This window comes from Rattus norvegicus, chromosome 20, assembly GCF_036323735.1.
Source record: "Rattus norvegicus strain BN/NHsdMcwi chromosome 20, GRCr8, whole genome shotgun sequence".
Taxonomy (NCBI): Eukaryota; Metazoa; Chordata; class Mammalia; order Rodentia; family Muridae; genus Rattus; species Rattus norvegicus.
This window is the reverse complement of record NC_086038.1, coordinates 27,872,295-27,898,845: the sequence shown is the minus strand read 5'-3', so window position 1 is coordinate 27,898,845 and position 26,551 is coordinate 27,872,295. Positions and strand designations below refer to the sequence as shown.

The window sequence follows — 26,551 nt, the reverse complement described above, 5'->3', positions numbered from 1 at the left end:
ACTGTGGGTGTTCACTGTGCTTTAACAGGCTACTAGGACACAACAGTAAAGGTAGATTTAAAAATCATAAACATTAGGGGCTGGGGATTTAGCTCAGTGGTAGAGCGCTTGCCTAGGAAGCGCAAGGCCCTGGGTTCGGTCCCCAGCTCCGAAAAAAAGAACCAAAAAAAAAAAAAAATCATAAACATTAGCTGAGTGTGATGACATCATCCCAGCCCTAGGCTCTGGAGAGGGGCTTAGAGTGTGGGACTGACTGATGAAAAACATTCTTAAAATCACACTAATCCCCGTGCTGCGAGTTACCCTGGTGCTGTTTGTATTTGGTGTTAATTCTGCTTCAAGGGTGTGGGGGGCTGCCCCCCCACCCCCGACAAGGAGTGGATCACATACTCTGGTGATCTCATGTGAACCTTCTCCCCATTTTAATTGGTCAAACGAAGGCTAGAGCCTGTGATTGGGCAGTGGGAGGGAAAGGTGGGCTGGAGGTTTTAGAGAATGGGGGAGGTGGGGGAGGGAAAATGGAGGAAGAGGAGGTGGAAGGAAGATGGAGCAGAACCACGTGGCCTGGAGAAGCCTCAAGTAGCAAGGGGTCTCACAGCTGGAGAGTAAAGTCTGCCCTCTCTAGGCGCGCATCTTAGAAATATTGTGACTGAGTTGTGTGTTTTTGCACAGGCTTACTGGGGTTGGAGATTTACTGCAGCCCCTGTATATACTGACATATCCCACAGATGTGGGATCTATTCCATAATGTGTAGTCTGGAGGTCAGAGCTTGTCTCCTAGTAGATTCCTCAGGAGATGGATTTGCCATGCTGATTTCCTGGATATTGATAGGTTTGTCTGTGTGATGTCTGAGTAGATCCTCTTACTTCTGTGTTGTATGCACAGTTACATGTATGTGACAGTGCTGGTGCCCAGGTATATGCATGTGGAGGGCAGACACTAGCATCAGGAGTCTTCCCATACTGCTTTATGTTACGACAGGGACCTGGAACTCAGCTTCCGACTGCTGGATTGTCTGGGGGAGTCCATCTCCATCTCACAGGAGGGCTGCCATGCCTACCTAGCATTTACGTGGGTTCTGAGGCTCCAAACTCCAGTGCTGAGCGCCCAAGCCCATAAACTCTTTCTTTCCTCCTTTTAAAAAAGATAGATTTTGTGTATGAGTACACTGTCGCTGTCTTCATGCACAACAGAAGAGTGTCAGACCCTGTTGCAGATGGTTGTGAGCCACCATGTGGTTGCTGAGCATTGAACTCGGGATCTTTGGAAGAGCAGTCAGTGCACTCAACCACTGAGCCATCTAGTATATCCCTGTCCTATGGGTGTTGTTGCCAACGCCTTCTGATAATCAAATTTTCTCTAATATGGCCAATTATCACTCTTTAAGATCTGGTAAATTTACAAGTTGTTCTCATGTTGGTACAGTATCTGTTTCTAAACAGTGTGTAATGTTAAATGTTTTTTACAAAGTTGATTTGCGTCTCCTTTGTAGCCCTGGGGGGCAGGCCTGAACTACGTAGAGCAGGCTGGCCTCCTAGTCTGGCATCTGTCTCTACCCTGAGCGTGGGGATTAAAGATGTGCAACACCATGGCTGGCGTACCGTTTCTGTTGTTATTGTTTTGAAGACGTTCTCATCCCTTAGTCTTGTTTCGAGATTCTGCTCATTTCTAATTCTTGTCAAGTCTCTTGAGTCTATGAGTTCAGATTTTTAAAATCTCGTTTTTTTACCTTCATCCAGCCATTCAATTATAGATATTGTTTCCACCTTTGGCCAAAATGACCAGTGCTACCCCAATCACAAGCATGGACGTGCAGATTCCCTTGCTTTCCATGTGGCGGGCTTATAAGAAGAATTAGAATAGAATACAATTGTTTACGTTGTCAGACAAAACTGTGATACACTAGCACTTTTCTTGGAGAGGACTGAAGTGAACCTGGGGCCATGGGCATGCTTGGCCATACTCATTTTTATGTGTTTAGGGTCTGGAGAGATGGCTTGGCTCTTGCTGCTCTTACAGAGGACCAGAGTCCAATTGCAGCACCAAGTAATGGCTAACAACCAACTATACCTGTTCCAGAGGACACGATGTCTGCTTCTGATTTCCAAGGGCTTCAAACTTGCACACATACATTCATGAGACAGAACATTTGTACGTGTGAAGAATATCTAAACCAGAGTATATTTATATCACATTAAATGGATTAAATTGCTGTTCAACAATTAAACACTAACTCCAAGCATCTCGTCTCCACCCAGGCAACCATCAGCCCCTCTAGGTATCTCGAGTAAGTGGATTCGTCTATGCTGAGCGGGTTGGATTGGCTTTGGACATTTTTCTAGCACACACACCACCGTTTCTCCACTCATGTTGTTTCCACTTTATGGTGGTTACAAATAATCCTGTAGTGAGCACAGTTATAAACATCTCTGCTCTGCCTTCCATTTAGAGACAGAATCTCAGGATGTTAACTTTTGATAGGAAATCAAGTTTTGAGGAACTTTTCCATAATAACAGTTCTCACACATTCTAGGCAACCTGATGATCCTGATGGGACCCTGGGTTAACACTGCTGACCTCCAAGCACCAGGGGTGGAGTGCCCCTCACATGTTTATAGGCCACTGCTGGTTTCAGCCAAGCCCCTGCCTTCTCGTCAGTACTCGGGAGCAGTGGCGGGCTGACGCATGCTGCCTTCCTAACTTAGAAGGTACTTGCTGACACCGAGTGGCAAATCTGTTTCACCTTGTAATGCCCACTTTACTTGTGAAATGTTGCTTTCATGTTAGCTAGAATACAGGGTTTTGGTAGTGGGAACAGAACCCACAGACTCACACCGCTGCTCTGTCTGAGCTATGAAACTGGCCTAAAAGAACTCGTTTTGCTTGTTTTTAAGATAGGATCTATGTAGCCTTGGCTGACCTAGAACTCACTATGTAGGCCAGGCTTTCTTTGAACTCAGATTCTTGCTGCTGCCTCCTAAGTGCTGGGAACAAAGATATGGGCCACCACGTCCTGTTTGTTTTTTTTTTTTTAAAAAACAGTTTGGCTGCAAAATCAGTTTAAAGTGCTGAACTTAATCTTTAATATTTTTTTTGCTAAAATCCTTGTGATGGACATAACTCATTTTAATATGTACTTTCCCAGAGAATTAAAATGAGTCAGAGCCCTGTGTAAAGAATTCATCAAGTGCACAGCCATGACCACAGTTCACCTTCTGAATAGGAGAAACTAACTACAAGTGTCATTATTGTAACAACTCATACCAAAGGGTCACCATCTTGGAACAAGTACCCGAAGCTACATCCCAAGGAAGCATGCTTTGGTTGACTAAATGTGTAACTGTGAATTAAATCTAAGCACTATAGGGTAAAGAAGTAAACTAGAATTGGCCTGCGCGTGACTTAAACATGAAAATACCACACAGAGACTTTTTTTTTTTAAAAAAGATTTAAGATCATAAATAGGTCACTGTTATCATAACACATTTCAGAATGGGAAAAAACAAACATTTTGGCTTTTTATAAAAAATTTCTTTTTAAAAACCAACTCCCTCATTACAAGGACCTGTCCATTTCATTACTCCCAGTCTCCTAAGGCACAGAATTTAGTCAGAAAGCCAACATCATCGCCTGCTGCAGCTGAATACACGGCAGGGGAGTGGCACTTGGAACAGTCTCTGGACACCATAGTCACTGAGGAAAAGGTCTACGTCTGAGCATTTAGTTATGAGGCCAGTTCTGCAGGACTTTTTGAACAAAGTAATTTCTCAAACCGGCTGAATTCACCAGTGGTGAGGAGGGGGATTTGATATAAAGAGTTTCTTTATATAAGAACTATGCATGTGGAAGAGTAGACGGAGGGCAAACCCTAGGACGGGCCTGAGCCCTAGTTAGCTACGAGTGCTTGGCACTCCAGAAAGCGCAGTGGCGGAGGAAGAACAGTACACAGGCATCTGCACGCCACCTGCAGCCTCCCCGGTCCGCCAGCTCCTGAGATGGGTGAGATTTACTACTGGACGCGTTTTTTTTTTTTTTTTTTAAATCAACCAAAAAGCTCTTTTAAACAACAGAACTAGGTTCCTCATTTTAAATATCCTGTATCCTGTGATAACTGAACCATAAGTTTTACACAATGTGGTGACTGAGTGTTAATTTAAAAAAATTCACAAAAATAAGTGATTGTCCACAGATGAAACATGGGATGGGGTTCACGGCCGAATTAATCATGGAGTGTTAGTCAGCTGTAAACTTCTGAATGTTACAGTCAGCGATCATGCCTGGTGCGTTAGAGGACGAGAGGAGCCACGGGAAGCCTGGTTGTCATTCCAATTCTGACAGGGTACACGGCCTTCGAAATTCCTGTCCACGTTCATGGAGCCATTTGTTGGATACTGTGAGAGGGAAAAAAGGAATTTTCTTCTGATCCAAAAGCTTGTCTATGGCAGTTTCAACACAGAGGAAACGTTTAAGATTGAAACCCAGGCAAAGGCATTGCTGCACAAACTGGACCGTGCTGGAAAACCAGATTCACGCGTGTACACCGAATGAGGCGTAAAATGAGCTACGGGAGGTGCAAAGAGCCGGTGTGGATGGCGAAGAGGGCTTTCAGCTCTCCCAGTCCTACCTCCAAACCCAAGCGCAGGAAAGGAAGACAGCTCCTCCTCAGGAAAGAATCTCTGCAGTCACACATCCGGACTGCTGCCTTGCACCCATAATGTTTTGGATTTCCAGGCAGAGTTTCTCTATGCAGCCATGGCTGACCTGGAATTCACTCTGTAGACCAGGCTATCCTCGCATTCCTCAACTTGAACAAACTATCTGAGCCAGGTTCCTACACTCGCTATTGTCACCTCCCGGCACCCAGTCTTTATTTACCAATTGGCCAAAACTTTCCTTCTATTTTTGAGCCAAAACCTTTTGCTGCTGCTTAAGACCAGACCTCTTGTTGCCCAAGCACACAATGGAGAAGAGCCTTTACGTCTTCCCTGCCTGCTGTCCTCATGTGCCCAACATTTCTCAAGCATTATCAGGCCTCGCTGAATGGCCTCCTGACCGTGGTTATGTGGTAACCACTAGGCATGTAGATTGTGAGCATCCGAAATGTGCCGCTGATACACTGAAATGCATACATGCGTTAATACATATTAAACCGGTTTCTTTCTCAGTTCTAGTTGCTCATGGGGACAATGCTATACTTGCATGGTCTGAAAAGGAGGGCCTCTTAAATTTCGCACTAAAGCCAGGTGCCTTAACCAAATCTATTCTGACACTTAAGATGCCTTAAAAAAAAGTAACTGTTGTGTGCTGAGGAGACAAAATTAACCTATGGCTTAGGAAGGCTCCCTCTCCCTCTCCTCGTCCATCTTTCCATCTTGGTCAGTAGTCTGCACTGAGCCATATTCTAGCTTACCCACGAGCACCTTTCAAGGGGAAAATACTAACTTTTCACTCATGCCTCTTGGAAAATCAACTGGATGAGCAGCATGTACCTGCGAAAACGATCTCACCAAAATGCTCATCTATGGGATGCAAATTTATATTCAGGTCAGAGACAGGCTTGGCTGAATCTCACACAATGTGAATCCATACTGGTCAGTCCACGGGAGAAAGCATTTTGGTTTAAAGTACAGACTATAACAGTTTCATTTTTCTGAGACTACAGGAACCACTTACCCCATTTGTTTCCCACTAGCACAGGACAGGCTGCGTGCCGTGTACTGTAATCTCCTTCTCCACTGGCAAACAGATTGTACCAGAAGACAGCAGTGCCCTGTGGAGAACAGTGCAACCTCATCATTCAGGTTTCCACTTTTCACTCAGGTACTTAAACTTTCCTGTTCTCTCTCCAGGACATATGCTGTCTCTAATCCTGTGTAATTCTAACACTGTCCAATGTTTTCTTGATCATACAGAAGTTAATACCATAATATTGACCCAACCTTTACTTGGGGATGGATGTAGTTTGAAAATGTAGCTCACTGCCTGAACTACTAACTACAGGCACAACTCTAACTTGGGAGAAAAAGACCCAACAAAACCAAGCCCCACAACAAACCATGCTCACTTTTTTGGGCCAAACACTGGCTCCCACTTCAGGAAAAACAGTAGCGCCTCCAGCAGACACATCACTCATCTACAAGAGAAAGGAGGGTAGAAACACTGAGAGGTAGCACTGGGTGGAGTTAATGCTGAAGGGACAATGGAGAATGCTTATGTATGGCTGGATGTTTTAACATGCTACACAGTTTAGACGCATGCACCCAAGTTAATACCACCAGAGGGAGATGGAGCTAGAATTGCAGTCACACATCTAACTCAGGTGGAAAAGAAACATCTTAAAGTAAACAACGTGCTGACGAGAAGTGCAGTAGGCATTCTCCTCAGGTTGACCGTCCTCACTAGACCGCAGGAACTCAAGCTTTGCTTACTGACAATCTCCAGTGTAGGGAATAAGACCTCACTAGTAGCTGGTACTTAGTAACTATCTGCTTACATAAAGTTTATCTTTGTTGCGTGTTACCTGTGTCAAGGCCAGCTGCTGACAGCAAGTGTCTTCTCTCAATTACTGTCCACCTCATTTTGTGACTCAGGGTTTCCTGCTGGTCAGACCTCTCACCAGGAGCAAGGCTGGCTGGCCAGGAAGCCCAGAGATTCTCCTGTCTGTCTCCCCAGCGCTGGGGAGAAAGGTGTGCACCACCAGGCCTGGCTTTTCCTTGAGGGCTAAAAATCCAAACTTAGGGCCTCATGTTTTGTACAGCACTTTAATGACTGAGCCATTCCCAAACCTTCTTTAGAGAAAATTTAAATGAAAAAAAAATTAAAAACCCAGATTAAAGAATTATATATGTGTGTGTGTATGTGTGTGTGTGTGTGTATAGTTATATATATACAGTTATCATAAAGTTGACTTAGAAAAATAACACAAACCTAAACTAAGCCACATATACTAAGGAACCCCATCACAATGTGAAGATTTTTAAACATACAAGCAGAAAACACCATACAAAGCCCAACTATGTATTGTATCATAAAGCTACCTCTAAAACATGAAACTTAAAAACACTATGCCACCATGCCCTGCTTAAAGCACGTATTTAAAAAAACTAAGGGTTACACCACTAGCAAATTATATATTTTTTTTTCGGAGCTGGGGACCGAACCCAGCACTCTACCACTGAGCTAAATCCCAACCCCTGCAAATTATATTTTCTAAATGTAATACATTCTAACTACATGGTTTTTTTCAGTGCTCAAGATCCAACCCAGCATTTTGAGCTACAGCCCCAGGACTACCTGCTCTGGGTTCCTTTCGAATGGTGCGGCCCTCGTTCCCTCACCTGGAAGCAGGGCGGAACTAAGGAGGGAGTTCAGAGAAGAGCGAGCACTGGAGCAGGTGTGACTTAACACCTCGGAAAGGACACTGGGGCTTCTAAAGGAGGGCTGTAATTGTCACATCCGTGTACAATTTTCCTTTTGAGAGGCTTGCTACTCTCCAGGCTGTGAGGATACCCAAACACACGGACTGGCTAGAACTGCATGGACAGTGGCCAACAGGCCATGTGCCTAAGCCTTCCAGGAGATCCGAGTGACCATAGCTGTATGAGAGAGCTGAACAGGGTGCTAAACCGGACTGACATCTCTGCTAGAGGAGGAAATAACGACTATTATTTAAAGCCATTCAGAACAAACATAAGGCCTCGGGTTCGATGTGCTGCTTTGGGGTGATTTGTCACGTAACAGAAAAGTGGAACAAACATTAAGTTAATTTTGGAGCTGCTCATGTAGGAAGAGTGTTTGCTTAGCATATTTTAGGCCCCGAGTTTAATCAAACCCAAGCCTTCCTGAATGGAAAGGAAGCATGGTGTCCCAGCCCTTTTGTACTTTGACACCCAGGCTAGCTGTGAACTCACCTTGCAGCCAGATGACTCCAGCCCGTCACCCTCACAGGTGCTTGGATAACAAAAGCTTTAGAATGCTAAACAGAAGCGACACTAAGCCAACTTCATAAAACATGCCAGAACACGTGAGCCTTGCCACCACATCTCAGCAAATGATTGGCTGTTACTTACGTAGAAGAGCCACGTGGCAATCCTATTTCCTGTCCCAAGCTCTCTAAAAGCATCCGGCTCGTCTTTCTGTGGATAAACAGCGAGTACAATGGTATAAATTCAGAAATGTGATAAGTAGAAGAACACACCCCAAAAGGTGCCTGTGCCAGACAGCGCGCTGTGTCCCACAAGACCCTCAAGTGCTCAATTCAGCTCCCAGACCTGCAAAATCATCAGAGAACACAAACTCTACCTCTGTTTTCTGACTGAATAATAGTGTGTGCTCCTGTGCAATGTGTCAGCAGACGTCAAGGATACGAGAAGGAGGGGTGTGTGTAGTAACAACCACTACAGGGGAGCCTTGTGACAGTGATGTGCCCCGAGCACGACAGGAATCACGTAAGGTCACCTGTGCCAGAAGTGTAGAGCCATTTGACAACTGAGCAGACAGGTGACATCACGGCGAGCGCTGTGAATGTGCCAGTGCTGCACTCCTGACTGTGTGCTGTGCTGCTTACACAATACATCAGGGGTGTGGGGGTGGGGTGGTTTGGGAGAGGTTTGGAAGTGCCCCACACTCTTACTTGCTAATTACTAGGAATCAATGAATATCTCAGAGCTAAGATACTGCCTCAATTCTGTAATGGGGCTTTAACCAGATATCACTAAAAGCCCTGACTTTAGTATCAGAAATTAAAGTGAAGAGACAAAAAATGTTGCTTTTGCAGACTTCTACAGGAAAAGAACACTGGAATCTGAGGTAAAGCCAGTAGGGTTACTTGGGGACATGTGCTTCTGTCCTGAAGGGTACAAGAGGTGGGGAGTTTGTGGGATCTCACAGCACGTTATTGGAATCTTCAGTGATTGTGGTAAGAGAGATTAAATGAGATTTAATAACGACACTAGACTCCAGGTTCTCTCATTCTCAAATGAGTTCCTGTATTTCACATAATCTTAAAAAAAAAAAAAAGCAACCCTCCCCATGTCCTTTACATTTTAAATGTTAACATTTCTTCCTATTTAGAAGAAATTCCCTGTGCTTATTTTTCAAATATGCTGAGGTCATCATCTTTGTCACCGTTTATTTTTTAAGGACCACACACACAGCATACAAGCAATTCGGGGCAAGTGTCTGTCTGTGGTTGCTGCAGTCTTCTCAGCCTGCCTTAGCCACTGACTTTTTTTTTTAAATCTGCAGGGAATGACGCTTGCTTTTGTCACACTGAGGAACATCACCAAACTGAGCAACTTTGTCACGGCCAGGTCAAGCCACCCTTCCCTCCCAAGGCTGCAATCACCATTACAGATGGCCTCTGTCAGAGCTGCCACCCCGGGTTCTAGGCAGTGTCCCTGCACCATCCCCAGCTGACAACTGTGGGAACAACCTTTATGCTCTTTTTGGCTCAACAATGCATTGAATTAAATGTCTTGCATGGCTTTTCTGAGGGGTTTTATTGTTGCTTTCTGCTGAGAAGGCTTTTTAGGATCTCCTGTCACAACTGTCAATCAGGCAATGGGTTTTATACTAAGAATCCACAAAGATGCTCCTCCTGACCACACCCACTCCAGTTCGTCTTCGACCTCGCCTCTACTGGGCCCTGGCTTCTGGGCTTTTCATCTTCATCTCCCCCTCAGTACCTGCTCTCTCATTGGGCTCCTTGTCTTTCAGCCTCCCCCAGGGAGTGCACACTGCTCCTGTCCCTGCTGTAGCCATAGCCCACTACTGCTCAGGAATCGTCTATGTACTGCCCACTGCCCCGTACTGCCCACTGCCCCATACTGCCCACTGCCCTGTAGCTGGCTTTCCATATTTCCTTCTGTACCTGAAGCTTGGTCTCTTACTGAAAAACCTCACTACAGTTCTACCTCCCTCACACTCCCAATCAAGCCTGTCTTAAACAAGTGTCATGGAGATTTTTTTCTTTAAACATGGAGTTCCCCAAACCTAAGTAAGGTTACTCTTTCACTTACCCTGGCAAAGTCAAAATGGGGTTCATACTGTCCTCCAACTCCATAATTTGCTACCTGAAGGAAAGAGGAGAAAAAGCATGAATAAGAACTATTATTAATATTATCACTCAAGAACGCAGAGTTTCCATAGCATGGCTAAGGTTCTGAGTTCAACCCCTAAAACCAAAAATAAGATTAATACTCAAAAAGTTCTGAAGAGCCCCCATTTTGACCTCTTATATAATTAGGAAAACTTTTTTAAAAAGTTTAAAGTTTGTATGTGTTTGATCCTTCATGATTGTATGTTTGTATGTGTATCATGTGTACTGTAACCTGTGGAGGCCAAAAGGGGGTACTAGGTCCTCTGGAAATAGAATTACAGAAGAGTGTGAGCTACCACACGGGTGTTGAAAACTGAACCTGGGTCCCCGGGAAGAGCAGCCATGCTGTTGACTATTCAGCCATCTTTCTAACCCAATGCATTTAACAAGAAATACATTTTCCTTTATATAATTCTTATCACTTAAGGTTAAAGGGAAAGTCCACACCAATGTAATCATCCCTGCCGCACGTCCTAACCTCAGACCGTTACTGTGGTGCACCAGTGAAGGGGCAGAAGAGGCAATGGAAACAGTCAGTCTAAGTCCACATCACAGCAGTAACTTAAAACACAATATAGAGTGAGAAAGATGTTTTCTTTAACTCCTCCCCTCCACCACAGAATAAAACGCTGACCAAACAGAAGACAACCGAGAGCACCGCCATGGCAGAGCCTTCTGTAAAGCCTTACACTGTGTTCTTTGTTATGCTGTACAAACAACTGGATCCTCTCGGAAGTAGAAATAAACAATCAACGCCAGAAGGCTGTAAAGCAGGGTAAACTAGATTAGGGGAAAGACATCAACATGGTGGTGGTGCACACCTTTAATGACAGCACTCAGGAGGCAGAGGCAGAAGGATCTCTGAGTTTAAGGCCAGCCTGATCTACAGAGTGAGTTCAGGACAGCCAGTGCCGCACAGAGAAACCCTGCACTAAAATTCCAAAACCAAACCAAACTAACCAACCAACCAACCAAAAAAGAGATAAATACGAAGAGATTTCCACAGAACAAAAGACTCATTCACCTCAAGTAACTCATTCACACAGGCCGCCTGCTTTGTAAGGTGTACAAAGCTCACGGCCATGCTGAGTGTCAAGTTAGCTGCGCCATAGTAACCGCAGCTACACAGTTTGCTGTTTGTTCCTCATTTAACAACTGAGGAGTAAAAGCTACACATCGGGACCATGCACACAGCAAGGCCTGCAGGTGTGTCGCCTCCTTGTCTCCAGTGGTAAACCTGTGTGACAGTCTACAAGAGATGACAGGACAGCAGAGACAAGAGTAGTAGAACTGAAACTCATAGTGCGTGTGTGTAAGGGGACAGACATGAAGGGAAATGTGTTCCCTGTCATCTGACAGCCTCTAGGCAGGCAGCTTGGGGGACCTCATGATGGCAGTTTAATGAGAAGGAGACTGTCTTAGGGGGACACATGACTGCAGGAGTCCCAGGAGCCCTCCTCAGGAGAGTACTGAAAGGACAAAGGACAAAGGAGAAAACCCAAACTCAGAAGTATGACATGTCATAAGGAGCATGCCCACTCTAAACTCTGACAAGGAGAAAAGTACAGCACTTAGTTCTCCACATTGCTAATGTTTTAAATTGTCAAGACAATTGGGGTGGGGGAGTCATTTCAACAAATGGCACTGAGACAATGGACATCCACTTGGAAGTAATGAAACTGGATCCCATCTCACAATACCACATGCACGACATCATCCAAAATGGACCTAACACTTGAATGTAAGTAATGACAAAATTCTTTAGAGTCAAGGGTAGAGCATACAGTCACATGGTTAAGACCTGAGGTTTAGTTCGCAGCACATGGAGAAAGAGAACTGAAGCTATTACTACAATAGTAACCCAAGTGTTGACTGTGGATTAGGTAATGGCTTCTTAAGATACCTAAGGGCACAGGCATCAGAAGGTGACAAGCAAACTGCATCAGGGGTAGAGAGGGCTCAGAGGGACGAGTGCCTGCTGTGCAGGTGTGAGGACCTGAGTTCCTGGCACTCTTGTCTTTAAAAGCAGGGCACAGATGTGCACACGGTAATGTCAGCACTAGGGGTGGAGGAGGGGTTTGCAGGAGGGAGAAAGGATCACTGGGGCTCACCGAGACTCTGTCTCAAGGAAAGAAGGCAGAGAGTGGTAGACAGAGCAGGAGACCCAACACCTTCATCTCACTTTCCATGGGTGTAAATACATGAGCCACACATACAGATTAAAACTTGTGTTAATGAACAACCCTGAGAAAATGAAGGCAGGTCACAGAGCAGGATTTAAGATCTCTAAAACATTCGTCTGATAAGGGACTAGTACCCAGAATATATAAAGAACACAAATCAACGGAACAACAGAGATGGCTAACAAGCCTGTGACAAGATTAACCATGAGGAACACGTACGTGAGCCCAGGAAGCAGCAGCTACTGTCAGGCTGCACTAACAATGGAGAAGGAAAGTGTCCCAGAGCAACAACTGGGAACTGCATGCGCTGCTACTTCACCCACTTAGGAAAACAGTTCAAAAGCTCTTCAAATGTTAAGTGTAGGGCTACCACATGACTTCACCCTCTTTGTACACACATGGGAACGTCCATGTTTACTCCTTCAAGAACTTCACTGCAGCAAACAGTAACCCCAGTGTCCACCAACTAAGGATCAAGCCATAAAAGGAATGAAGTGGGGATACACACTTCCACCTAAATAAACCTTGGCAACACAATGCTTAGTGAAAGAAACCTGACAGAAAAGCCACATATTAAATAACCTTTATAAAAATATCCAAAATAGGGGCTGGGGATTTAGCTCAGTGGTAGAGCGCTTGCCTAGGAAGCACAAGGCCCTGGGTTCGGTCCCCAGCTCTGAAAAAAAGAACCAAAAAAAAAAAAAATATCCAAAATAAGTACATTCATAGAAACGCAAAGTAGCGAGTAGCTGCCAGGGCTTAGGAAGGGGACTGGGAAGTTACTGCTCAGGGTGTGGGCGGTTTCTTGTTAGTGTGATGAAAATGTCTGAAATTAAATCAGGGTGATGAGGTCACAACCAGGTAACCACAGGTAAACTAAGGCAAACCTTATGGTATATGATTTAAAAAAATACCTTTAAAAGGCCAAAATTTACCCCAGCCACTCAACAAGTACAGAGTTTAGAAATTAACAAGAAAAATTAGGGACTGGTGGAATGGCTCGGTGGGCAGGCACAGCATATAAGAAAATATAGATAATTTGAAATGTTAGAGTAGACTTAATAACAAGTTTAGTAGTATGCATCTTTCATTTCCATGTTCTGCAGTTGGTTACTATGTTCTTCCTTGCTTTGGCTAACAGGGTCACTTTGTCCTCAGGGATTAGACAAGTCAGCACTGCCTGTTCAGTGCCAGGAAATCTAAAGGGAGGAGTCTCGTGGGGACATGGGAATAACTTGAGATGCTGGCTGCTTACCTGTAATTCCTCTGCCGTGGAAACATCCAGTCCTGTGAGATCTTGTATTCTCATATTAATTCGAGACACCACAGGATCTTCATAGCCAGACAGCCAAGCACTAGGACAAGAAAATGTTGGTTTTAGGGCCACTGCTTCATTAGATAAAAACCCAATACCTGGCACTTACAAAGCAACACAGAGGTCATCAAACGTTTTAAATAGCACACAGGATGGTGAGCATGCCAAACCAATGCCCCCATTACACTTCCTTCTCTCTCAGAGCTTCACTGTGTGGCTCAGGATGACCTTTTTCTCCGCCTTCCCTTGCAGCCTCCCGAGTGCTAAGATAACTGGTTTGCACTACACCACACACAGCCAGGATAATAAACTTTTGCGTGATCTGTTTGACTGATAAGAGTTTTACTAATAGTTTCTTAATGATGATGACACATTCTACAGTTAGAGGACAGAAACCAACATCCCACGTTTCTGTGAAACATTGCATTGACATTGCTCATGCAAATTCCTGTATCGTTTGCTTGTGTGAGCTTTACCCACGCATTGCTGGCAGGACAGTGAAATGGTGCAGCCACTGTAGAGACAATCTAGCAAGCGTAGTTACCTATCACCAAAACTTCTGCTTCTGTTTATAGAGACTCAAGGAAAATTAAATCATAAAATGCAGAAATGTTCAAAGCGACGTTATTGACAGTCAAAAAGTAACCACAAGCTTTATGTCTACCAATTTATGATCAGTCTCATTACAAATGTGGTTTATCTAAAAACATGGATTAGTTAATGGGATGTGTGCAAAAAATGTTTAAGGAGTCTGGGGAAATGGCTGGGATGACGTGTCCTAGCCCCCAGGAGACGAAAGACTGTATCCTAGGACAAGTTGGTTAGGTAGACTAGCCAAACGGACAGACTCCTAATTCAGGAGGGAAAAAAAGCAGAGGATGAGAAAGATTCCTGACATCAACCTCTGGTTTCCACATGAATACATACATTCACACACGTGCCCACATATACATACACACAAAAATGTTACTACACTAAAATGTCTGGAATTAAGTTATAATCAACTCAAAGGACTTAAAACACCTGAAATACCCACTTTAGGATGGTGAACCTGACACCTGTGGCTAGATGCTTTCAATCCTAGGATCTGGGAAGTTGAGATAATATTGGGAATCTAAAGCCACCCTGAATCACAGAAGAAAACCCTGTCTGAAAAAAATAATAAGACTTAGTAAAAATTAAAAATGTAAAAATGAGTCAGGACAGATGACGGCTCATCAGTTAACAGTGGTGGCTGCTTCTGCGGAGGACCTGGGCTTGGTTCTCGGCACCCATATTGTGACTCACAACAGTCTGGACTCCAGTGCCAGGGGATCTGATACCTTCTTCTGGCCTCCGCCGGCACCAGGCATATCACACATTTATGCACAGACATAGATGCAGGCAAAACATCCACATACATAAAGTAAAAATAAAATTTAAAAATCTTTTTTTTTTTTTTTGGTTCTTTTTTTTCGGAGCTGGGGACCGAACCCAGGGCCTTGCGCTTCCTAGGCAAGCGCTCTACCACTGAGCTAAATCCCCAACCCCTTTAAAAATCTTTTAAAGAGTGAATTTTATGACTTGGCAGTTGTACCTTTACATAAAAAAAGGTTCGGCAAAGGACTGCCTTATCTGGCATCAGTGGGAGGAGAGGCCCTTGGTCCTGTGGAGACTTGATGCCCTAACGTGGTGGTGGTAAGGTGGTGAGGCGAGGGTGGGAGGGGGAGCACAAGCATAGAAATGGGGGGAGGGGAGGGTAAGACAGGGGGTTTGCAGAAGGGAATCAGAGGAGGGGGATAGTATTTGAAATGTAAATAAATAACCAATAATGCACGCATGCATGTACACACGCGCACACACACACACACACACACACACATACACACACGGTTCCTCCGATGTAAGGCCTCAGAACGTAAATGAAGCATTTCAAGTGTGCCCTGTCCTTGCTTCTGTCCATCAACATTCCTTCCGCTCATATCTCATTAAGTTTTGGCTGTACAGCCCACTGTTTAACGGTGTTCCTGCTAAAAACCTAAACTACGCAGAGCAGACCGTAATCCAATACCGTTTTCTACCTTTGTTATTATATTTCTTTTTGCAGAGCTGAGGATGAAACCTAGGGCTTTTCGAATGCTAGGTAAATATTTAACCTGAGGGACACAGCCCTCCGTTTACTTACACTAGTCACAGAGTAGTCAAGCATGCTCCAGTAAAACGCCGTGATGCCAGCTTTGAATGGTGAGTCTGTGCTTTTCTGACATGAAATCTGTTGCCCAAAGATAGAAACCGACTTCTATGTCCGCACAGTCACTAACTTAAAATGTCTATTCATTGTCGTTTTGACCCAGGCTGGCCTTGAACTCACTATGACCTGAACTCCCAATCCTCCTGCATCCACCTACCTGTAAGTCTATACACCATGCCTTTCATTAAAAGCTAAATAGCCAAGTACCTTCCTTTTGGATTAATGAAAGGTCTCATACTTTTAATTAGTATTTCTACATTCTTTTAAAAAGCAAGGTTCCTCTATTTTAAATAATCTTGACTTTTCTAACATATATCTTTTTTTTTTTTTCGGAGCTGGGGACCGAACCCAGGGCCTTGCGGTTGCTAGGTAAGGGCTCTACCACTGAGCCAAATCCCCAACCCCTCTAACATATATCTTAAAAGCATCACCGGGAAGTTGGCTGAGGAAGAAGCAACATCTTCACATAGCTTGTAGAAAGCAGGCAGATGAAGTTGGGGCCACTTTGGGGGCAGTCACAGACCTCCATGGAAGATATATGTAATCCAAACCCCACTACAGCACAGATGTGCAACCAGCACGTCGCAGTTAGCTATTATAAAACCAGCATATCATTGCTTTGCAAAGGCAAATGCTAGCTCTGGGCTTAAAGTACTAGTTCCCAAGAGCAACAGTTCATTTTTTAATAATTCTTTTAAGTGCTAGATAATAAGCAAAGACTAATTGCTAAGACTGAGATTTAGAAGTCTTGGTAGGAATAATTAAGCAGTAACACTGTTTATCTATCTACTTTGAGTCTCTCCCTTTGAAAACCATTGTTCAACCCACTAGGGGGCAGTGTTGTTACACATTAGGACAGTTTTAAACAATTTGAAATCATTCTAAATTCTTCCATTCTGGCTGGGAGTGGTGGGCACACCTTTGAACCCTGTGTTCCTTAGGCAGAACCAGGGGGATCTCTGTGAGTTCAGGATAAGTCTGGTCTACACAGCAAGTGTCATGACTACATAAAGAGACAAGGGACCCACCACCACAGCCAGCCTAAACGTCTGTTTAAACAGCAGCAAACTTCCATGTATGCTTTGCCAAAGAAAATTCCATTTGCTGCAGTTTTTCCTTCTACAGAAAATGACATAATCACTTAGAAATGTCTTCAAATACAGATTAAATTCCTTTTTGGAATGTTACAAAATGCAGATGTTGCTAGAACAAAAGGGCTTATTATATAAACATCAACACACACATTTTTCTATGAAACATTTTTATCATAACTAATATGGGAAACAAAATATTGGTTTATTTCAGGTTTTCACAACTATGGCCAGTGTCTCAGACCTGTGCTAGGATGGTCCCAAGTATTAGGGAGGCAGAGGCAGGAGGATCACAAGTTCAAGGCAAACTGTGCATGAGAAATTTACTAAGACTCTGTCCCTAAATGAGGGCCAGGGCCAGGGCACAGGGTGGAGCACTTGTCCAACACACAAGGCCATTGGCTCAGCACAAAGAAAACGTGAGTCCCACTGGACAGCAAGTGTCCACATCCACCCATTTACCCATCAATGGAATTCCTCCTCTAATGTCTTGTTAAAATACACACTACTTCCAGTAGGAAGCTCCTTTAATGGCTAAGGCCTCTCTCTCTCTCTCAAAAAATATTTTTAGTTTGATACAAGATTCTTTAAAAATAAATATTAAAGTCATTGAAATATAAAATTCATTTCTCTAGTTTGTTTAAAACACATCACTCTTTGCCAAGATTGGTCGAATTAATTCTTGGCCATTAAATGTTACTGGCTGTAACTTAGGATGTAACGTCAGGTATGAGTATGTCTTTCTCAATAAATCTGAGAAAGGTACTTTTTGGGATTACAAAATTAGAATACTTAAAAGTCAGTTTGAAGTGCTTAGCTGTAAGAAAGCAAATGTTTGAGGGTCACTTTCAACACAGTGTCTCTGCAGCTGGTGAGCCCAGTGACATTTTTGGCTGGCTCTTCCTTCTTCACTTCTATTCTATACACAAGCAAGCTTTCAAAAATGCAATCAGAAACACTTCACTCATGAAAGTCTGTTTTTAATTCTTTAACATTAAAACAGAACTACATCACCTCTCCTCCCCTTTCCGCCTTTGGAAAAACAAAAACAAACAAAAATGCATTTAAGCATTCCTAGAAGGATCCAAAACAGGAGGACTTAAAGTAGTTGCTAATTGTCAAATCTGTGCACGTCTCTGAAATATGGAAAAGCTTTATGGGGATACTCTGTTTTGAGGCAGGGTCCCACTATGCACACCAGGCTGACTTCAAACTCACAGACTCCCTGGGCCTGGCCTCCTGAGTGCTGGAATTACAAGCATGCACAGCCATACCTGGCTGAAGTTCCTTTTTATAGATATGACTACTTTTCAATAACAGAATGGAAAATAAGTTTGGGCATAACCTGAAATTAGGATCGATTCCATTTGCAGAAGTACTGTAAATCACGTCTTAGAATAGATTCCCCTGAATTCATTTGTGCAAGCCCTCACTATCTGTTGGCATTCCTTAAGGACAACTGCTCCGATGGCTGGATCTAAAGCAGACTACAGCAGATTTTATTTTATCCAGGTCTCATATAAGGCTCAGGATCTTCCACTCTCAAATGTGGCAAGCAGGCCACAGGATTCTCATCCTTCTGAGACACAGAAATGCCAACAGTGTCTGAAGAAGTAGACCTAGTCACCATCCCTCCAGTTATTACTGTTAGATGACATCACCATCACCCAACTATCTTGTCTATTGATTTTCTACTTCTTTGGGTCTTAAGTCATGAAAACCTACACTACATAAATTTCTGCACTTCTCTCTTGGTAATCTCTCTTTTGTTAGAGTGGTCTCAGTCATGAGCATACTGGGAATTAAAAAGAAAAGAAAAAGAAGAAAAAAAATTAGAAACAAAACTTAGTAACCAAAACACTCTTTTCTCTCCTACACTTATTCACACAAGAGTCAAGGAATGAACAGGGCAGGAAAGATGATGTGTGCTGATTTCTAAGAATGTATTTATTATTACTGTGTCAAAAAAAAAGGCATGGCAGTGCTGAACCTGTTCATCTAGCTAGCTTCTTTGATTTTCAGTGCCTTCTAAAGCACTTGTTGAAATGTCATTCAATACCCTGAATACCCTGGAACTCACTCACTATGCAGACCAGCCTGGCCTCCAATCCATAGAAATTTCCCTGCCCCTGCTTCCTGAGTGCATGCATCATCATACTAGCTTACAAACTGTTCTCTGATCATATATGCACTGCATCCTGCATGTGTGTAACCATATACACACACATACATGCACACTAACGTGCATTATGTACACGTACACACAAATAAAATGTAAACCAAAACATTTTTAAGAATGACCACAATGCTTGGAAATCTCACACCATTCCTCTTCCCTGAGCCCTGAACTTGCATTTGCACTGACCTCTGGTCAGTGGCTCTCAACAGGGAGGCAGGGGAGAGAGGAGGTGGTAGTGAGGACTTGCCCTACCAAGGCACAGCAAACAACTTCACTTTTCCTACACCTACCTACAGTTGTGACATACCAGAGATGCTGCTAACCTTGCTTACAGAGCCACCACCACCAAAGAGTGACCTGATTCAAAATATCGATTGTCAACCATGGTGCCACTTGCAAATGCTCAAGAGGATAAAGCAGGACGAATAAGTGAAGTGCTAGCCTGGACTACACATTAGACCTTAGACAGGGAACATATATATACCAGTGGTAGAGTGCTTGCCCAGCTAGGAGAAGCCCTGGATTCAACTCCTAGTACTACAAAGTAACAGTTAAAAAAAAAAAAAAGGAAAAATTATATACAAAAAGTTTTAATATCAAAAATGTTGATATTGAGAAATCTTAATCTAGAGTTCTAATTTTACACCAAAAAGTACATTTATCACATTGTAGTTGTCTAGTACAAAAATATTTATGTAACTGACAAAACATAAATTTCCTGTTACATAATGTTCAAAACAGGATTATACCATGAAAGCCTGAGTTCTAGCTCCATGAAACAAACAAACAAACAAAAAAACCCACATCTGACCAGGCAGTGGTGGGTCGTGCCTTTAATCCCAGCACTGAGGAGACAGAGGGAAGCAGACCTCTGAGAATTTGAGGCCAGCCTGGTCTATGCAGAGAATCCCTGTCTCAAAGAGTGAAACAAAACAAAATGACTATAATTCTAGCCCTCCTATGCAAAGATGAGTGGTAAAGCCAGGAGATGTGATCCCCTGGAACCCCAGGGGCCAGCCAGTCCTGAGTAAACAGCGTGACATACATAGAAAGCAAGACCATGCATGCTTAACAAGGTGGAAGGAACGGACTCACAGATGCAGAGAGCCTCTGCGCTACACGCCCACTGTGCCATGCACACACCCAGACTCACACACACACTCATCAAAAAACACCCTTGAAACAATTTTAAAAATTAGTAGCTTCAGATTGAGTTATTTCAACTATTATTATACACATTAATCTAAGCAATTGATTGAGCAATTACTATCAATCTAAAGAACAAGACGGGCAACGTGTAAACTTAAATGTTTAGAATAAGATTATCTTTATAATTGTTGCATCTGTGGAGAAATATTAGTTAGGGTTAGAATAAAACAGAATTCAGTGCAATGATATTTCTGTTTTCACTGTCTGATCTGAGAAGCCTTTATCACTTAAGTCAATCAACAGAGAGGTCAATGCTATACTAACTCACTCAGCCCCTGACTGAATTAATGCAGCTAAGTTGCACCACAGTGAACTCTAAAAGTTACTTCTAAATGTTGCTAAAAGTGAAGGATTTAAACTGACTGGAGAAGCTTCTTTGTCCTTCTAGGCATTTCTTCAACAGCTGTCAGTGACCTGTAGATCAGCCCCAGCCCCACGGCAGTTGGCCTTGGGCCTTGCTCTTTTACAAGTTCCCAGAGCCTCCCAGGCATTTTATACAGTGACTGGAAAAGGCTTATAACTGCTGTATCTGTTTATTGGTCCACCATGAAAATCAAGCACAGACACCCAAAGCTTCACCTGAAATCTAGGTCTTGAAAACTATCATGAATCTTGTCAAAGTTAGATTCTCAGAAAGACCGCTCCAAATAGGCCTCAAGTTCTGCCCATTGCTCCCTTACCTCTTAGATACTCTGTACTGTGCTGTGGTCAATTTCCCAGTCTCAGGGTCATGTACTGTAGCTCGGCTCAGCTACAAAAAGAAAAAAGAGAAAGGACAAGGCTTACACTCCAGCAGGCCGTCAGGCTTTCACTTTGTTTTGCCAAGCCACAGGTGATTGGAAGGATTCAGATTGGTCTGTGTGGCGGGTAATGGTTCGAATCGGCAAACACTCAGAAAGGTGGCAAGGACAGCCACTTCTGCGTCAGGAGAAGACGGTTGACAGAATTTGACTGTAAATGTATTGATTGTCCTTTCACTTTTTTAAACCTAAAACCTTTTGAGGCTGAATGTCAATGATTGGCAGCAGTGGGTTTCACAGGAGCTCTCCCAGGGCTACAAGTTTAATGCTTCATGGAGATCAAAAGGTATCCTAAGTTAGTTGATCACCTTAAAACTTTCATCAAGACAAATGGTTTTTTCTCTAAACCATCCAAGCCAACAGAGGTAAGAAGTGGTTTGGAAGGCTGAGCTCAAAGCACAGCTGCTCTTTCCACAGCCAGCTTTTGGGTCAATGACTTTTTTTTTTTTAAAATAGAAAACTTCAGACCAGATTACTCCACAGTGACAAGGGCAGTGGACAATCACTGTGAGATTGTGAGATGTGTGTACGCAGCGTTCCACCCCAGGTTAACACACTGCTTCTTTTTCTTTATTTCACACCCTCACAACAAAGGAGAAAAGGACCAGGCAACTTCCTTACATTTAATGCCTGATCTTAAAATACAATGCACTTAATTCCTGAGACTCAGGACCAATCAGAATAAATGCAGAACTTCTAGTCAAGGGGAAGCCTGTGAAACAAAGCATGCACCCACGTGCTGCTCTGAAGTGGAAGACGGCCACTTGAGCTGGAGACGAGCTGATCCACTTCTGTTAATTAGAATTCTGTGGGATGTTCAAAACACTCATTAGGAGGGAAATACGCGGCATCCAATCTTACCTTTTGCTAATTCTGTAATGTACCGTCTCCAAGGCTCCTGTTACTGGGTTTGAAATGGTGGCTCGCCTCAGCTGTGAAGCCAACCGTCAGAACAGTTGCATTACAAGACAAAAAATGATCATGTTCATCTAACCAGCCGAAATGCTGGGCTTTCTTTTCTTTCTTCTTTAACCAAAAGAGGGTGAATAGAAAATAACTCGATACCCTTCCAATCACCTTGTGCTGACTCGTGAAAGCCAGTTAGTTTTGTGTTTCTTAAAAGTGATTTTACTTGCATTTCACTGCATGAACAGAGGTCACGCAAACAGAGAAGGTTGGAATTAACTTCTTCAGTAGAACGGAACACTGATAGCACGAAGAAAAGTCTCTAACATGCAAAGTGCTAGTTATGAAAATGGCCATTTGTAATTAATTAATCATCGACTCTAAAATCTTAGATTGTAACTCTAGTGACTACATGATTCCAAGGTCAATATTGTCTAAAATTTGTTTTAAGGTCATTCTTTTCTCCTTTCAAGAGAGAGTATGTACTCAGTAATACATACAGTAAAGTAGCCTTTCTGGAGCCAGGCAGGTAAAGGGAATGCATAGTGTTAACAGAAATGTTGACAGCCAAGATAATAAAAAAATTTTTAAATGGGAGGGTGATGCTGAAATAATAAACAAAAAACAAAACAAACCAAAAAAACAAAAAATTAACCTTCATTGCCACTAAATTTACTGATCAAAAATATTCTTAACTAAAAAATGTCTTATGAAAACTGTCTTATGAAACGGAAAAAGGCCTTCCATCTCAAAAGTGAATTCTTTTTTTTTTAAAGACTTATTTATTATATATAAATAGACTGTTGTTATCTTCAGACACACCAGAAGGGGGCATCAGATCTCATTACAGACGGTTGTGAGCCACCATGTGGTTGCTGGGATTTGAACTCAGGACCTCCGGAAGAGCAGTCAGTGCTCTTAACCACTGAGCCATCTCTCCAGCCCTCAGAAGTGAATTCTTAACAAATATTCTACCAAGAAATACTGGTAAACTGGGTCTGACTATAAATAAAGGACTGAGTTAGGAACTCAAAAGAGAATGAGAAAACATAGAATAATTTTAAGAGGTGCTCTGCTTGGCAGCTGATTTACTAGATCCCTGGACAGCACTCACATGCACCACAAAATCTAACATGATTTAAGAAAAAAAATTGCTAATTTGAAAAATAATAAAACTTAAAAAAATTTCAAATTTATCTCAGTATGTCACACCCGGCCAGCAAACCCATCAGCCAAATAAGCTGCCACCAGCTGTGGGAAATAAAATCTTGATTGTACCATAACCACTTCATTGATTTTCCTGGTTTTTTTGGCTGCCTTTACACCAGATGGCAGAGCTGAGCAGTCGTGACCACACAGCTGACAAGGCCCTCAAGAACATTGACTACCTCGGCCTTCATAGAAACGGGCCAACCCTACATATACAGAAAAAAAAAACTAATAATCAGATGTATTTAATAATCTCTACAAAAGTTTGTACTTTATCATTAATAAGCCATACTGTTTTCAAGTACAAGGTGATAGGAAAAGGCAAGGACGAGAGGTTGTCTCACGCTCACACAAAGGACAAGTTTCTTTGCCAAACACTGAAACTGCAGAATTAGGCGTAATTCATATTTGACTATTCTTGCTGACACAGACTAAGGGGGCTGGAGAGACGGCTCGGTAACGCAGAGCACTGCTCTTGCAGAGGACTGAGGTTCGATCCCCTGTACCACATGGCAGAACACAGCAATCTGTAACTCGTTTCAGAGAACTTGACTCCCTTCGGCCTCCATGGGCACTGCATGCACATGGTGCACAGACACACATGCAAACAAAACACCCGTACACATAAAAGAAGAATTTAACAAAATGATAATAAACTAAAATAGGAAATTATACTATTTTTAAACTAGCAAGATATCTATTCCTAGTTATATTTTCTACTAGTATTATCCTAAAGGAAGATTACAATACCTGGAGTATTCATTCAGATAAAAAAGTACCAGGTATGAAAAACTGAGCTCTGAGTGGTACTGAGCTACAGAGTATGTAAAAGGTCTTCCAGCGAGGCAGCAAGCCACAGGCTTCTTGTGAACACAGATCTACGGTTTTCACTACTCCGTTTCAAGCCCAGCTCCAGGATGCGTTACTTGTGTTGGTAACAAGCTGAGACACCTAGTGTGAACTGTAAGTGAACGCCGTTGTGTTGAGGCAGGAACAGTTAAAACCATCTACAGCTATAGCCACCTCGGTTACCCTTCCTGTCGCCTTGCAAAGAAAAGATGGCGCGCACACTCAGTAAACCGAGGAGAAGAAGTTACCCTGGGCTTTGCTAAATCTTTGACGATCTCAATCTCGGCATCTGAGATGATGTCATGGAAACGAATGATGCGAGGCTTGTCCCACTCATCCTCCTGCTTGGCTGGGGCCAGGATAAATTTAGGATTCCGGTTTCCATCATGGTAGCGGCAGAACAGCCTTTTTTGTCTCCGAGGAGTCTACATATAAGGAAAATAATAAATGTGTTAGAGTAATAGCTCAGTGTCCATTGTACATGAGTTAGAAACAATAACGATGTTGTGCGCGCACACAAGCACACACACACGTGCACACACACACACAGGTGACCTCTGGAACCGCACACAAAGCCGCAGTGCCTGGTACACATTTTTGCATCAAACCAACATGCATTTAGGATCTTTAAAATGTCATCAGTGACAGGGTTTGGGGGTGCAGTAAAACACAATGGTGTCAGGTTGGTCACTTGGCATATGGAAGGCACTGGGCTCAACCCTGGCCCTGAAGAAAATAGAGTACTTTCTGGGGAAGAGGAATGTCTCAGTAACAAGAAGGTGGTCAAGTTCCATATGAGTAAGACACTGAACTTCAAACTTTAAAACCCGATATAGGAGAACCAGTTTCCTAAACAGATGACAGACCCAGTTCACCACTGGAAACCTGAGAGCTAGCTAGACATTTGGTATTATTATATGATGTCTATAAACGTGTAAAGCTATGATGATGGCTCATCAAGTTCTCATGTCTAAAAGATATCTATTACTAGAGTTTGGACTTAGATCGATCCTAAATTCTTGGCTTCGTTTTAGTCTGTGGTGTGGTTGGGAGGTGATAAAGTGGTTAAGGGAGTCATCGGGGTGTTCCCAGAAGGTGGTGCTGTGAATGCTATCCCTGTGGCTCTCCCCTTCTGATAGTTCTGCTCCACACGCCTCCTCCAAGGTGCCCTGCCCTGCCATGGACCCATCCCAGTGAATGGGATGGGATGGACTTGAAACCTCTGGACCTGTGAGGCAAAGCAAGACTCCCCCCTTTGAAGGCCGTCTTTCTCCGGCATTTCCCAGGGGATGCAAAGGTGCTAGCATACATACAGAGTTTAACAGAGACATGAATGAAGAAGTTGAAGGAGTCTAACAAAGTCTACCTGTTCGCACAAGGCTCACTAGCTCCCAAAGTGAAGCAAACCCTTGTTGCTAGGCGTCAGTCGGTGGACACGTCCACAGTGGTGCAATGTGCACCTGCTATTAGCGATTAGGCTGTCAACACCGAAAGCCTGACTTTAGTTCTTTGGTAGAGAAAGGAATTTAAACATTTTTTTTAAAAAGAGTTTACAACTAGACATACTCTAAAAACTCACTAACAATGTTCCATTATCAGTTAATCTGGGGAAATCATGTGTAACTCATGCCCAGTGATGTATTTTCATCCACAGTAGGCACACAGTGTACTACTTTGTGATTTTTACCACAGGGACTACAATATGAAAAGCTTTGAATCCCTCTAGTACCACACACACACACACACACACACACACACACACACACACACACACACACACACACGATTGACATTTTCCACTTTACCATTTTGATACCCTCCCCACGGCACAGCATTTCGTACTTCTGTCTCTCTGGCAGGTAGTCCACAGCAATCCCCTTTTTCTTTGGTGTAGTTTTCTGATCAGACTGGTCACCCGAAGCAGACTTATTGGCATCTTTTTCTTTACTCATTATATACTCAAAATATACTAAGTTACCATTGGCTCTCTGGTGTTCAGGATCTAATAGAGACATAAGGTGGGTACACAGGAGAGTTTACAGTTGTTTAATCCCCAGAAAACAGCAATGTAAACAGTTTATATCACATAAGGTTAGTGTACTAAGATGCTTTTGAGGAAGGAGGCAGTAAGAGTGTCAAAGTTATTAGTGCCAAAACAAGATTAAGCCAGTCCCATCCAGTCAATAAGGACACACAGTTGCCTTGAACGGAAACAGCTCTGACGACAGATCAGGTCTGTATCTGACACGTTAGTCTTTCTCAGCTGGGCATGGCTGCCTTCTACTTCCAGCACTCAGGAGGCGGAGAGAGGAGGATTCCTTAGTTCAAGGCTGGCCTAAGCTACATAGTGAGTTCAAGGACAGCACAGAAAAACCCTGTCTAGGGAAAAAAAAAGGAAGTCTTATCCTCTGTGTATTTTAAGTAGTGGTGAAAAGAAAATTTTGTGGCTCCAAAGTAATCACTATGATACAGACAAATCG

The 26,551-nt window shown here is 43.1% G+C and overlaps 1 protein-coding gene across 5 annotated transcripts in view; it reads right to left on the bottom strand.

The window, feature by feature from the left end:
• Nucleotides 1-3,060: 3,060 nt before the first annotated feature.
• The window catches only part of P4ha1 (prolyl 4-hydroxylase subunit alpha 1), a 111,090-nt gene continuing 87,599 nt past the window's right edge, over nt 3,061-26,551 (bottom strand). For 2 of the 5 annotated variants that reach the window (XM_063279494.1, XM_006256424.5), the window contains exons 8-16: nt 25,877-26,073; nt 24,320-24,496; nt 20,988-21,058; nt 13,539-13,638; nt 10,021-10,074; nt 8,071-8,136; nt 6,066-6,134; nt 5,675-5,771; nt 3,061-4,392 (exon numbers count right to left, since the gene is read on the bottom strand). In XM_063279494.1, the coding sequence (XP_063135564.1) occupies nt 4,322-4,392; nt 5,675-5,771; nt 6,066-6,134; nt 8,071-8,136; nt 10,021-10,074; nt 13,539-13,638; nt 20,988-21,058; nt 24,320-24,496; nt 25,877-26,073 (902 nt within the window). In that variant the 3' untranslated portion in view covers nt 3,061-4,321. Of the gene's footprint in view, nt 4,393-5,674; nt 5,772-6,065; nt 6,135-8,070; nt 8,137-10,020; nt 10,075-13,538; nt 13,639-20,987; nt 21,059-21,968; nt 22,040-24,319; nt 24,497-25,876; nt 26,074-26,551 lie in introns of all 5 variants that reach the window. The other 3 variants (XM_006256425.4, XM_063279493.1, NM_172062.2) reach the window with 2 other exon arrangements.